General features: G+C 39.8%; 1 protein-coding gene across 2 annotated transcripts in view; it reads right to left on the bottom strand.

Moving 5' to 3' along the window:
- SMAD5 (SMAD family member 5) overlaps positions 1-13,404 on the bottom strand; it is a 56,756-nt gene that overhangs the window by 15,026 nt on the left and 28,326 nt on the right. For both annotated transcript variants that reach the window (XM_069592110.1, XM_069592109.1), the window contains exon 3: positions 3,213-3,464. In XM_069592110.1, coding sequence (XP_069448211.1) covers positions 3,213-3,464 — 252 coding nt within the window. The remainder of the gene's footprint in view (positions 1-3,212; positions 3,465-13,404) is intronic.

Below are 13,404 nucleotides of genomic sequence, written 5' to 3'. Positions count from 1 at the left end.
ACATATATCTGAATATATAACTTGTTTTTCACCTCAAGGTTTGTACAAGAGGTATTCTGAGACAGAGCTACCAATCAATCAGCACTGACTGTAGTACAAAGGATGAAAATTAGTTTTTGAAAAGACACCTAACAGCAAGTTAAACAGTTGGAACTCAAATCCTTTTCAAAAAACAAACCTTCATCAATTGGTATTTCACTGCAATAGAGAAATCACTAAGTATATATTTACATATGATTGCCTGCAAAGTAGGCATTCCAGTATTTCTAATGATTTAACCACACAAGACCATGCATGCCATTAATAAAATTTAGCCACTTTAAAAATCTGCTTATGATCCTTCTCCAGGCAAATCAGTGTATCAGTTATCTAATTAAAGATAACTGGAGTTCATTTTAACCTATCAAAGTATAAAACGATTTGACAAGCAATGTAGCAAAGTTAAAAAAGCACAGACTTCAGAGTCAGAGAAACCTGGGCCTGAACCCCCCATTTATTAGCTATGTGACCTTAAGTAAGGTACTTAAACTCTTGGGGTTAATACCAGTTTCATCTTCCATCTGTAAAATAAGAATAATATCTATCTCACATGGCTGTTCTGAAGATTAAATTTAATGTGATATCTTTCATCACAGTATTAGTTATATAAAAGGCACTTGATAAATGGTATGGCACCCCACTCCAGCACTCTTGCCTGGAAAATCCCATGGACGGAGGAGCCTGGTAGGCTGAAGTCCATGGGGTCGCTAAGAGTCGGATACGACTGAGCGTCTTCACTTTCACTTTTCACTTTCATGCACTGGAGAAGGAAATGGCAACCCACTCCAGTGTTCTTGCCTGGAGAATCCCAGGGACGGGGGTTGAGGGGGGCCTCATGGGCTGCCATCTACGGGGTCACACAGAGTCAGACACGACTGAAGTGACTTAGCAGCAGCGGTAAAAACTTTATGAAAATATTTAACTTACGTCAAATATAGCTACTTCCTTTGTTGCTTTGACAAAACTTAATTGTAATGCCTAGTGGTACACCTAGATTTAGTCATTTGGCCCAATATACGGCCAACTGATATCTAACAACACTTTGTTTCCTGATTATCTACTTTCCTTTACATTCATCAGACAGAGCCATTTTCTGTCTTTCTGTTTTTGATACATTTTTACTACATTCTGGCCTTTACTGTATATAGGACTCCTCTCTATGAAATCATTCAAGTTAGCACCATTTGGCTTCAAACTCTCAATCTGCACCGGCAACCATTTAACACATAGGTGTATCTCCATAGTTAGCAGTAAATGTATTTATGTGTTGCTGTAAGTCCATCTATTTATTTAACAAATATTTACTGGAGGATCTACTGCATATTAGACTCTGACGTAGGTACTGGTGATGTTAACAATAAACAAAAGATGCTATGAAAGTTTACAGACAAGTTGGGAGGGGGAAGAGGCAGATTATAAGTAAAGACAAAATATACTACACTGGATTGTAATACATGCCATAGAGAAAGATCAAGTAATCAGACAGGGAAGATGGGCTGGAGGAGTGAGTGCAACTTTCAAATTTTATCTACCGTAATGTTACTGTTCTTAAAGGGTAATCGCCAATCTCCCCCAAATTGTGTTTGCTTTTTTAAAAACTTCCATTTATGTAAACTAAAAAAAAATAAAAACAGTTCACCCACTTCCCTCAACTGCTTTTTCACCACCTCTGGCAACCAGGGGTGGCTGTCCTCTGTATCTATGAGCCTAGTTGTTTTTTTAAGTCCTCGTATATAAGAGAGATCATAACGGTATTTGTCTTTCTCAGTCTTATTTCACTTAGCATAAAGCTGTCAAGATTCATCCATGTTGTCACAGATGGCAAGATCTCATTCTTTTTTATGGCTGGATAATATTTGTGTGTGTGTGTATTTATCATATCTTCTTTATCCATAAATTGACACTATAAACAAAGTCACAATAAACATGAGAGCAGTGATACCTTCCTGAGTCACTGCTTTTGTTTTCTTTGGATAAACATCCAAAAGTAGAATTGCAGAAGCATATGGTAGTTCTATTTTTTATTTTTTGAGGAAATTCTATACTGTTTTCAAAACTGGCCACACTAATTTTCATCCCAACAGTGCACAAGAATTCCCTTTCCTCCAAACCCTCACCGACACTTGTTATTTCCACCTTTCTGATCAACAGTCACTGTAATAAGGGTAAGGTAATATCTCACTGTGGTTTTGACCTGCATTTCCCTGACAATTAGTGATGTCTAGAGCATCTTTTCATGGATCTACTGGCCAACAGTATGTCTTCTTTGGATAAGTATCTATTCAGATCTTAATAGACTTTTTTTTTTGCCACTATGTCATATGAGTTCTTCCTATAAATTTTGGATATTAGCCCCTTATCAGATACATCATTTGCAAAAATTTTCTTTCATTCACTAGGCTGCCCTTTAATTTTACTGATGGCTTCCCTTGCTGTGCAGAAGTGCTTTAGTCTGATACAGTTTCACCTGTTTATTTTTGCTTCTGTTGCTTTTGCTTTTAGTGTCAGATTAAAATAATCATCAGCGAGACCTAGGTTAAGGAGCTTACTACATATATTTTCTTCTAGGAGTTTTATGATTTGAGGTCTTACATTAAACTCTTATCTACTTTGAGTTAATTTTTGTGTGTGGTGTAAGACAATGGTCCAATTTCATCCTTTTGCATGTGTCTGTCCAGTTTTACCAGCATATTTATAGAAGACACTGTCCTTCCCCCTTGTACATTCATGGCTCCTCTGTTGTGAATTAATTGACAATTTCCGCATGAGTTTATTTCTCGATACTCTGTTCCATGATCTATATGTTTGTTTGTATGCCAATATTATATTATTTTTATTATTACAGCTTTGTAATACAGTTCGAAATCAGGGAGTATGATGCCTTCAGCTTTGCCCTTCTTTCTGAAAACTGCTTCGGCTATTCCAGGTCTTTTGTGGTTCCATACACATTTTAGGACTATTGTATTTTGTGAAAAATATATCTACTTACATTTTTAAACATACAGCACTTGGCAAAATAAAATTCCAAACTTCTGGAAATCAAACAATTACCAAAGAGTAGTCAAAAATAGTTAGTTCTTGACATATTAACAGCTGACCCAGAGGATCAGCAGTATTAGAACAAATGCTAATTCTCAGGAGTTATTTTTTGTATCAATAAAATAAATTCTTACCTGGGAGCTGAAATGGACTTCCTGGTCCAGAACTTGCTGGGGAGCTGGGATATGTGCTGCTAGCAGGGGAAGGGGGGTAGGGACTATTTGGAGACAAGGGAAAAGGAGTGCTGTTGGGCTGATGGAAAGAATCCGGGAACGTTGCATTTTGCGGCATGTGCGGCTCATTGTGGCTTAAGTTTCTAAACTGAACCAGAAGGCTGTGTTGTGGATTGAATTCATTATGACGAGGCACTAACACTGGAGGTAAGACTGAAAGACAAAAATCAAAAGTGACCTGTGAGCAATGACTAAAACAACTCATACACATGAAGGGACAGATAAGAAAGGATTGAGGGAAGATGGTAAACCTACTGAAACAATTTACTTTTAGAAGGGCTGCTTTGTTAGAACCCTGAATCTGTATTTACATAATTAAAGCAAAAATTCTCTAAGCATTCAGCCTATATAAAATACTCTAGAAGACAGAATACCCAAGCAGAGATGAGAATCGTGGTAAGCATATTTAAGAGCAACCATAATTACAGCAAAGGGAATAAAGCCAATGTTTTACAAAAACTATAATTGGTATATAACCCTAACCCTTTAAAAACTATGAATCACCATGTTGTACACCTGAAACTTAATATGTCAATGATACAAAAAAAAACAAGAAAAAAAAAAAGGTAAATATGTCCTCATCTCCTTAGATGTTACTGCTGTTGGTCTTGCTTTATCTATATGAAACAGGAACACATCCTAAACCATGTGGGCCAAAGCATCATCCCTTAGTCTGCAGTCCAGATAGCTGTTTCTGTGACAGTCCTACTTCTCTGCATGTTCACTCTTTACCATCCAAGACTGTAATTTTCATAAGGTGTTCATATGAATCTGAAATAAAATAGTGGGCTAATATAACTTTAAAATTTTTAATTAAAAAATAGATGAAAACAACCATAATACAGAGAATTTAATGCACTGAGAGTTCAATATAGGTAAGCATTCTCAACTAGCAAGGAGTCAAACAAAATACTGTGGAAAAGACAACATCTGATTGGACCTTAAAGAACGGGAAGCATTTCACATGGAAGTGCTAGGGGTGGAGTGTGCCAAGAGTGTAGAGGAGGAGCTGGAAAGATATAAGAAAGGACAGTCAGAGGGCTAAGCACGAAACTGGGAGGTAAGACTAGAGAATAAAGTTGAAAGCAGGCATGCATAGGTCCTGAAAGCCTCCATGTTTCCAATTTTGAACATTTCTTCTTTCTTTCGCTTTACCATCTGAGCCACCAGGGAAGCCACTGCTGCTGCTGCTAAGTCGCTTCAGTCGTGTCCGACTCTGTGTGACCCCATAGACGGGAGCCCACCAGGCTCCCCCGTCCCTGGGATTCTCCAGGCAAGAACACTGGAGTGGGTTGCCATTTCCTTCTCCAATGCATGAAAGTGAAAAGTGAAAGGGAAGTTTCTCAGTCATGTCTGACTCTTAGCGACCTCATGGACTGCAGCCTACCAGGCTCCTCCGTCCATGGGATTTGCCAGGCAAGAATACTGGAGTGGGGGGCCATTGCCTTCTCCAAGGGAAGCCACTGCTGCTGCTGCTGCTGCTAAGTCGCTTCAGTCGTGTCTGACTCGGTGCGACCCCACAGACGGAAGCCCACCAGGCTCCTCTGTCCCTGGGACTCTCCAGGCAAGAATACTGGAGTGGGTTGCCATTTCCTTCTCCAATGCGTGAAAGTGAAGTCACTCAGTCGTACCCGACTCTTAGCGACCCCATGGACTGGAGCCTACCAGGCTCCTCCGTCCATGGGATCTTCCAGGCAAGAGTACTGGAGTGGGATGCCATTGTCTTCTCCGAGGGAAGCCACTAGCAAGGTCCAAATAGTATGTAAAGTGAAGTGAAAGTCACTCAGTGTGTCCAAATCTTTGCAACCCCATGGGAGTCCATGGAATTCTCTAGGCCAGAATACTGGAGTGGGTAACCTTTCCCTTCTCCAGGGGATCTTCCCAGCCCAGGGATCGAGCCCAGGGATCGAACCCAGGTCTCCCGCATTGCAGGCAGAGCCTTTACTAGCTGAGCCACAAGGGAAGCCCGTATTTTATGTTCTTCAGTAAAGTTTCCCCAACTGAAAACAGTAACAATTCCTAGATAGAAGTCTTCCACTCAAAATTATTTTTCCTAAACAACTTTAACAAAAATATACAGAAGCATAAACAGTTTTAAACTGGGCTTTAACAGATCCACTTTATTCAAACATTCAATTTCTCTAAAAACTCAAGTGATCAGTAACATCTGATCACCTTTCCCAAGAAGAAACTGAAAAATCTGATTTCTCTAAACTTAAGGTACTAACTCATCTCTTTCATAATTTTTTTGTATTTGTCAGTGTAATTTCACTTTCAAAAATTTCCCTTTGACTCTAACATCTAATCAGAGTGAAACAGTGAAACATTTAGTGAAATGTTTAATGAAACATTTAGTTTCACTAAACTTGTTTAGTGAAAGTCGTTCAGTCATGTCTGACTCCTTGAGACCCTATACAGTCCATGGAATTCTCCAAGCCAGAATACTGGAGTCGGTAGCCTTTCCCTTCTCCAGGGGATCTTCCCAAGTCAGCAGTGACAAAATTAAACTGTTTTCAAATTAACTAGGTTGTATCTCTCCTTCCTGAAGTAGGGATGAACCTAAGCAATCAGAAGCTCTGTAATTTGTATTTTTATCTCTTTTCATTTTACTGAATTAGTACTGTGACTATGCAGTTAATATCTGATTATGACTGCTTTTTTCTGTTTATTAGTAACTGCTGTTTTCCTTACAAAATGATGGGCAGCTGCCACTGGACAGAAGGACATAAGACACCGAGAATGTCTATGTTCAGCTCTCTAGCAATCTGAAAGACTTAAGTGAAATAACTATTTAGGAATTCAATCCAGTAAGGATTTTTTTGAGACAGAACTAAAATCACGAATTTCTCTTTAACTTGTATATTATCTATACATGTACTTTTTAAAATAATTATTTTCATTCAAAATAATACACTGATAGTTTAAAAAGATAGATGCTATGAGAGATTATAAACAAAAAGAACAATTTCTAAGCCTCCTCCCAAACTGCTTCCAGAAACAACAAATTTAAACTTATCCATTTCCTCTAAAATTCACTTTGTGCCTACTAAATAATAATGCTTACACTGCTGTCACTGTTTTGTCAAGACATTATCTGTAGACTTATTTTTATGGCAAATGAAGTAGATTCCTTAAATCATTCTATTCCCCATTCTCTTCCTAATAAAGTTACACAAAAATTTGGTTAATTCAATATCCTGTGTTTATGATAGTTTATATATTATATAAATTACATAAATACAATTTATTGCTGAGCCAAATTTGTATTATACTTTTTTTCTTGAACAATTTTTTAAAAAAATTATTGCCTTGGTCCTTCATTTGCTTAATCTCAAGTTTGTATCACTAATTTCCCAAAGTCCAACAAATCTAATAAATTTCTACCAATACTATTTTCCAGGTGCCACATATAAAGAATCTATTTATTTAGTTTTCTCCCCTGGATGGATCCTCCACCGTTTGCTATTTAAGTCCCCTACAAATTCAAGGTCTTTAGACTTCCTCTTCTTTTCTCTCCAGTTGGATTCCATTTCCTGGACCTCATTCTCTATTCATTTACTAAAGAAGGATGTAAGGAAGATAAATTTTGAGTCCTTGCTTATATGAAAGTAACCTGTCTTATGTTTATCTACAGACAAATTACAGAATAACCTTTTTCTCTCTGAATGTACAGGGCACTGTATTTTTTTCTAGAATCCAAAACTGCATTGAAAAATCCAGTATTCTCATTTCCAGTCTTTTCTGTGTGCCCTATCTTTTTTACTCTGGGAGCTCTCAAGATCTTCTTATCCATGATACGCTCAAATTTCACGAATGGGTCTTTTTTCTGTCTCTTTTGCTGGTTACTCAGTCATTGGGCCCATTCAATTTTCAGTTCTGGGAATTGTTGCAATAGTATTTCTTTAATAATTTTCTCTTTCTCATTATCTCCAATGCTTCAAGAATTATTATTTTATAGGAACATTTAATTTGAAACTTATTTTGAGCCAGATAATGTTTTATCTAAGCACTTTTCATCCATTAACTCATCTAATTCTCATAACTAACCTGTATTATTATTCCCATTTTACAGATGAGGAAACAAAGTCACAGACAGGTTAATTTCCCTTTGGTCATTTTTGATAATACTGATGAAGTTAGTATCCAAATCCAGAGAATCTGGCTCAAGAAAGTAATCTTAACCACTGGACAACACTATTAAATACTGAATCGCCTAGCTTGGCTCTCTATTTTGCTTTTATCACTTTCCAACTATTTTCTACTCTTTTTTTCCAACTTTGCAATACTTTCTGGCTCCACTACATATAAGTTGTTTTTTAGTCACTACATTATGTCTGACTCTTTCTGTGACCCCATGCACTATATAGCCTGTCAGGCTCCTCTGTTCATGGAATTTCCTAGGCAAAAATACTTAAGTGGGTTGCCATTTCCCTCTCCAGGGGATCTTCCCAACCCAGGGACTGAACCTATGTTTCCTGAATTGGCAGGCAGATTCTTTACCACTGAGCCATCAGGGAAGCCCCTTTTATAAGCTACTTTTCTATTAATTTTTGGTTTCCTTATCTGTAACTTACTGGTAAACTTAAAAGTATCATAAAATGTTCATACCATTTTCAAACCCCATGAAGGAATAACCTCATAGGATTACAAAACTGTCTAGTCCTTGTCATTGTTCAGTCACTAAGTCATCTCTCAAGTTTTGAGTCACTATGGACCTCAGTATGCCAGGCTCCTCTGCCCTCCACTATCTCCCGGAGTTCGCTCAAATTCAAGTCCATTGAGCTGGTGATCCTATCTAACCATCTCATCTTCTGCTACCCTCTTCTCCTTCTGCCTTCAATCTTTCCCAGCATCAGGGTCTTTTCAAATGAGCCAGCTCTTTGCAGCAAGGGGCCAAAGTACTGGAGCTTCAGCTTCAGTCCTTTCAATGAATATTCAGGGTTGATTTCCTTTGGGATTGACTGGTTTGATCTCCTTGCAGTCCAAGGTACTCTCAAGGGTCTTCTCCAGCACCACAGTTTCAAAACATCAATTCTTTGGCATTCAGCCTTCTTTATGGTCCAACTCTCATATCCATACACGACTACTGAAAAAACCATAGTTTTGACTATACGGACCTTTGTAGGCAAAGTGATGTCTCTGCTTTTTAATATGCTGTCTAGGTTGGTCATAGCTTTCCTCCCAAGGAGCAAGCATCTTTTAATTTCACGGCTACAGTCATCATTTGTGGTGATTATGGAACCCAAGAAAATAAAATTTGTCACTGTTTCCATTTTTTCCCCTTCTACTGGCCATGAAGCGATGGGACCAGATGCCATGATCTTAGTTTTTTTTTAATGTTGAGTTTTAAGCCAGCTTTTTAGTCTCCTCTTTCACCCTCATCAACAGGCTCGTTAGTTCTTCTTTGCTTTCTGCCATTAGAATGATATTATCTGCATATCTGAAGTGTTGATATTTCTCCCAGCAATCTTGATTCTAGCTTGTGATTCATCCAGCCGGCATTTCGCATGATGTACTCTGCAGAGAAGTTAAATAAGCAGGGTGATAATATATAGCCTTGTCATACTCCTTTCCGAATTTGGAACCAGTTCATTGTTGCATGTCTGGTTCTAACTGTTCTTGACCTGCATATAGGTTTTTAAGGAGACAGGTAAGGTGTTCTGGTACTTCCATCTCTAAAATTTTCAAGTTTGCTGTGATCCACACAGTCAAAGGCTTTAGCAGAGTCAATGAAGCCAAAGTAGATGTTTTTCTGGAATTCCCTTGCTTTCTCCATGATTCAACAAATGTTGGCAATTTGCTCTCTGGTTCCTCTGCCTCTTTGAAACCCAGCTTGTACATCTGAAGTTCTCTGTTCACATACCACTGAAGCCTAGTTCAGTCGCTCAGTCGTGTCCAACTCTTTGCAACCCCATGGACTGTAGCCTGCCAGGCTCCTCCGTCCATGGGATTTTCCAGGCAAGAATACTGGAGTGGGTTGCCATTTCCTTCTCCAACTGAAGCCTAACTTGATGGATTTTGAGCATAACCTTACTAACATGTGAAATGAGCAAAATAGTCTAGTAGCTGGAACATTCTTTGGCAGTGTCTTTGGGACTGGAATGAAAACTGACCTTTTCCAGCCCTGTCCCACTGCTGAGTTTTCCAAATGTGCTGCCACACTGAGTGCAGCACTTCACCAGCATCATCTTTCAGGATTTTAAATAGCTCAGTTGGAACTCCACCACCTCCAGTAGTTTTGTTCATAGTTCATGGTTCCTAATGCCCACTCAGCTTCACACTCCAGGATGTCTGGCTCTAGGTGAATGATCTCACCATTGTGGTTATCCAGGTCATTAAGACCTTTTTTGTATGGTTCTTCATGTATTTTTACCACCTCTTCTTAATCTCTTTTGCTTCTGTTAGGTCCTTACCGTTTCTGTCCTCTATCATGCACATCCTTGCACAAAATGTTTCCTTGATAGCTCCAATTTTCTTGAAGAGATCTCTAGTCTTTCCCATTCTACTGTCTTCCTCTATTTCTTGGCATTGTTCATTTAAGAAGGCCTTCTGTCTCTCTTTGCTATTCTCTGGAACTCTGCATTCAGTTGGGTATATCTTTCCCTTTCTCCCTTGCCTTTTGCTTTCCTTTTTTACTCAGTTGTTTGTAAAATCTCCTCAGAAAACGACTTTGCCTTTTGCATTTTTTCTTTGGAATGGTTTTGGTCACTGCCTCCTGCACAACGTCATAAACTTCCATCCACAGTTCTGCAGGCACTCTGTCTACCAGATCTAATCCCTTACATCTGTTCATCGTTTTCACTGAATAATCATGAGGGATCTGATCTAGGTCATACCTGAATAGCCTAGTGGTTTTCTCTATTTTCTTCAATTTAAGCCTACATTTTCAATAAGAAGTTCATGATCTGAGCCACAGTCAGTTCCAGGCCTTATTTTAGCTGAGTATGTATAGAGTTTCTTCATCTTTGACTACAAAGAATATAATCAATCTGATTTCAGTATTGACCATCTGGTAATGTGCATGTATAGAGTTGTCTCTTGGGTTGCTGGAAAAGGGCATTTGCTATGACCAGCATGTTCTGTTGACAAAACTATTAGCCTTTGCCCTGCTTCATTTTGTACTCTAAGGCCAAACTTGCCTGTTATTTCAGGTATCTCTTGACTTCCTACTTTTGCATTCCAATCCCCTGTGTTGAAAAGGACATCTTTTTTGGTTAGTTCTAGAAGATGCTGTAGGTCTTCATAGCACCATTCAACTTCAGCTTCTTCAGCATCAGTGGCTGGGGCACAGACTTGGATTACTGTGATGCTGAATGGTTTGCCTTGGAAATGAATCAAGATCATTCCATCATTTTTGAGGTTGCACCAAAGTACTGCATATCAGACTCTCTTGAGGACTGTGAAGGCTACTCCATTTCTTCTAAGGGATTCTTGCCCACAGTAGTACACGTATGGTCATCTGAATTAAATTTTTCCATTCCCGTCCATTTTAGTTCACTGATTCCTAAGAAGGGGCTTCCCTGGTGGCTCAGAGGTTAAAGCATCTGCCTCCAATGCGGGAGACCTGGGTTCGATCCCTGGGTCGGGAAGATCCCCTGGAGAAGGAAATGCCAACCCACTCCAGTATTCTTGCCTGGAGAATCCCATGGACGGAGGAGCCTGATAGGCTATAGTCCACGGGGTCGCAAAGAGTCAGACATAACTGAGCGACTTCACCTCGACCTCGACTCCTAAGATGTCAATGTTAACTCTTGCCATCTCCTGCTTGACCACGTCCGATTTACCTTGATTCATGGGCCTAACATTCCAGGTTCCTATGGAATACTGTTCTTTGCAGCATCAGACTTAACTTTCACCACCAGATACATCCACAACTGAGCATTATTTCTGCTTTGGCCCAGCTGTTTCCTTCTTTCTGTAGCTATTAGTAATTGCCCTCTGTGACTCTGGTGGCTCAGTGGTAAAGAATCCGCCTGCCATGCAGGAGACATGGGTTTGACCCCTGGGTCGGGAAGATCCCCTGGAGAAGGAAATGGCAACCTATTCCAGTATTCTTGCCTGGGAAATCCCCTGGACAGAGGAACCTGGCAGGCTAAAGCCCAAGGGACTGCAAGAGCTGGATACAGTTTAGTGACCAGATCACTACCACTACTTTCCCAGCAGCATTTCTGCTTCCCTGGTGGCTTAGATGGTGAAGAATCTGCCTGCCATGCAGGAGACCCGGGTTTGACCCTTGGGTTGGGAAGATCCCCTGGAGAAGGGAATGGCTACCCACTCCAGTACCCTTGCCTGGAGAACTCCATGGACAGAGGGGCCTGACAGGCTACCATCCATGGGGTCGCAAGGAGTTGGACACAACTGAGCAACTAGCACTAACACTTTCCTAGTGGCATACTGGACACCTTCTGATGAGGGGGTTCATCTTTCTGTGTCATATCTTTTTGCATTTTCATATTGTTCATGGACTTCTCACGCAAGAATACTGGAGTGGGTGCCATTTCCTCCTCCAGTGGACCACATTCTGTCAGAACGCTTCACTATAATCTGTTTCGGGTGGCCCTGCACAGCATGGTTCATAGCTTCACTGAGTTATGCAAGCCCCTTAGCCATGACAAGGCAGTGATTCATGAAGGGTATCTAGTCCTTAAGTGCTCGATCATGTTAATTACTATGACTTTATTAATACTGGTATTATGAAGTGATCCATCCAATGTCACAGCTGTTTAACTTGCTTAAGCATACCAGGCCTAAGCCCCAATCTTTTATACAGAATGAATCACAGCTGAGGAAAACAGATAACAAAAATAAGACATTTCTATTGACTATCAGACACACTCTGGTTATGAGGGAATATACTAAATTCCCTTTCTTGACAACAACTTCTAGCAAATATCAAGCCCAGGATTTTCAGACTATACTTCTCTTTTAAATCCTCATATTTGCCTTTCCTCATCAATTCCTCTGGCTACAGCTCTCCTTAGATTCAATAAGAAATTGAGAATCACCTCAAATACCAACTGGTAGCTCTACAGCCCTTAAAATAAACTTTCCCTGACAGCACATTACTCCTATTTTGTTTGTTTGTTTGTTTTGCTAGTCTCTACATCTAATGTTATTGCTACAGTTTTGTTTTTTTTTAAAAAACCATATCGGCATATACTATCTTCATGTGAAATCTAGTGTGGCCAGCAGACTAAGGTGGCTATCATGATTCCTGCCTCTCGGTATTTATCCTGTGTAATCCGTTCAGTCTGAGTATATTTATTATCTGTGACTTGCTCCTAAGCAACAGAATATGGCAAAAGTAACAGAATGTATATACTAACATTCCACCAGAACACAATGCCTCTTCTAGCAAGAAAACCCTTTCTTACTGGCTTTGAAGAAATAAGCAGCCACGAATGTGAGCTACCTACAGAGATGGTCACATGGTGAGCATATGAAGGAGTCAACAACCAGCCAGAATCCAACAGCCTGCAAGGAGCTGAATCCTGATAATAATCACATGAGCTGGGAAGCGGAACCTTTCTCAGTTGAGCCTCCAATGGAGACCCAAGACTGACCAATACCTAGTTTACAGCCTTGCAAAGGATCCAAGTAAAGCCATGCCTGGACTCCTGACTGACAGAAACTGTGAGATAACTAATGTGTGTTGGCCCCTTAGCCTGTGGTACTTTGTTATGTAGCAATAGCTAAGTAATGTACCCAAATAGTATCTCTGCTTATATAATTCATTCAATACAAAAAAATATTTCCTGAGCACTCACTCCTAAGTTCCAGGTAATAAAACTATTCTAGGCGCTGGGAATGCAGTACAGAATGAGACAGAGGAAGGTCCTTCTCACATCAGTCAATAAACAAAATGAATACCTAACAGTCAAGCAGTGATGAGGCATTTAAGCAAGGACAGAATGAAATAAGAAAATGTGACACGAAAAGATGCTGGGGGAGAGTACTCTATGTAGAGGAAAGGGCATGTACGGCAAGTCCAGGGAACAGAGGATGCTTGAGGACAGGTCATGTAGACCCTTGTAGAAATCTGTTCTAAGTGTGACAGAAAGCCTTTAAGTGTTCTGGGCAGGGACTGACATGA

The sequence above is a fragment of the Ovis canadensis genome, chromosome 5 (genome assembly GCF_042477335.2).
Source record: "Ovis canadensis isolate MfBH-ARS-UI-01 breed Bighorn chromosome 5, ARS-UI_OviCan_v2, whole genome shotgun sequence".
NCBI lineage: Eukaryota > Metazoa > Chordata > Mammalia > Artiodactyla > Bovidae > Ovis > Ovis canadensis.
The sequence above is the reverse complement of the archived record's forward strand: the minus strand, read 5'-3'. Positions and strand labels throughout refer to the sequence as shown.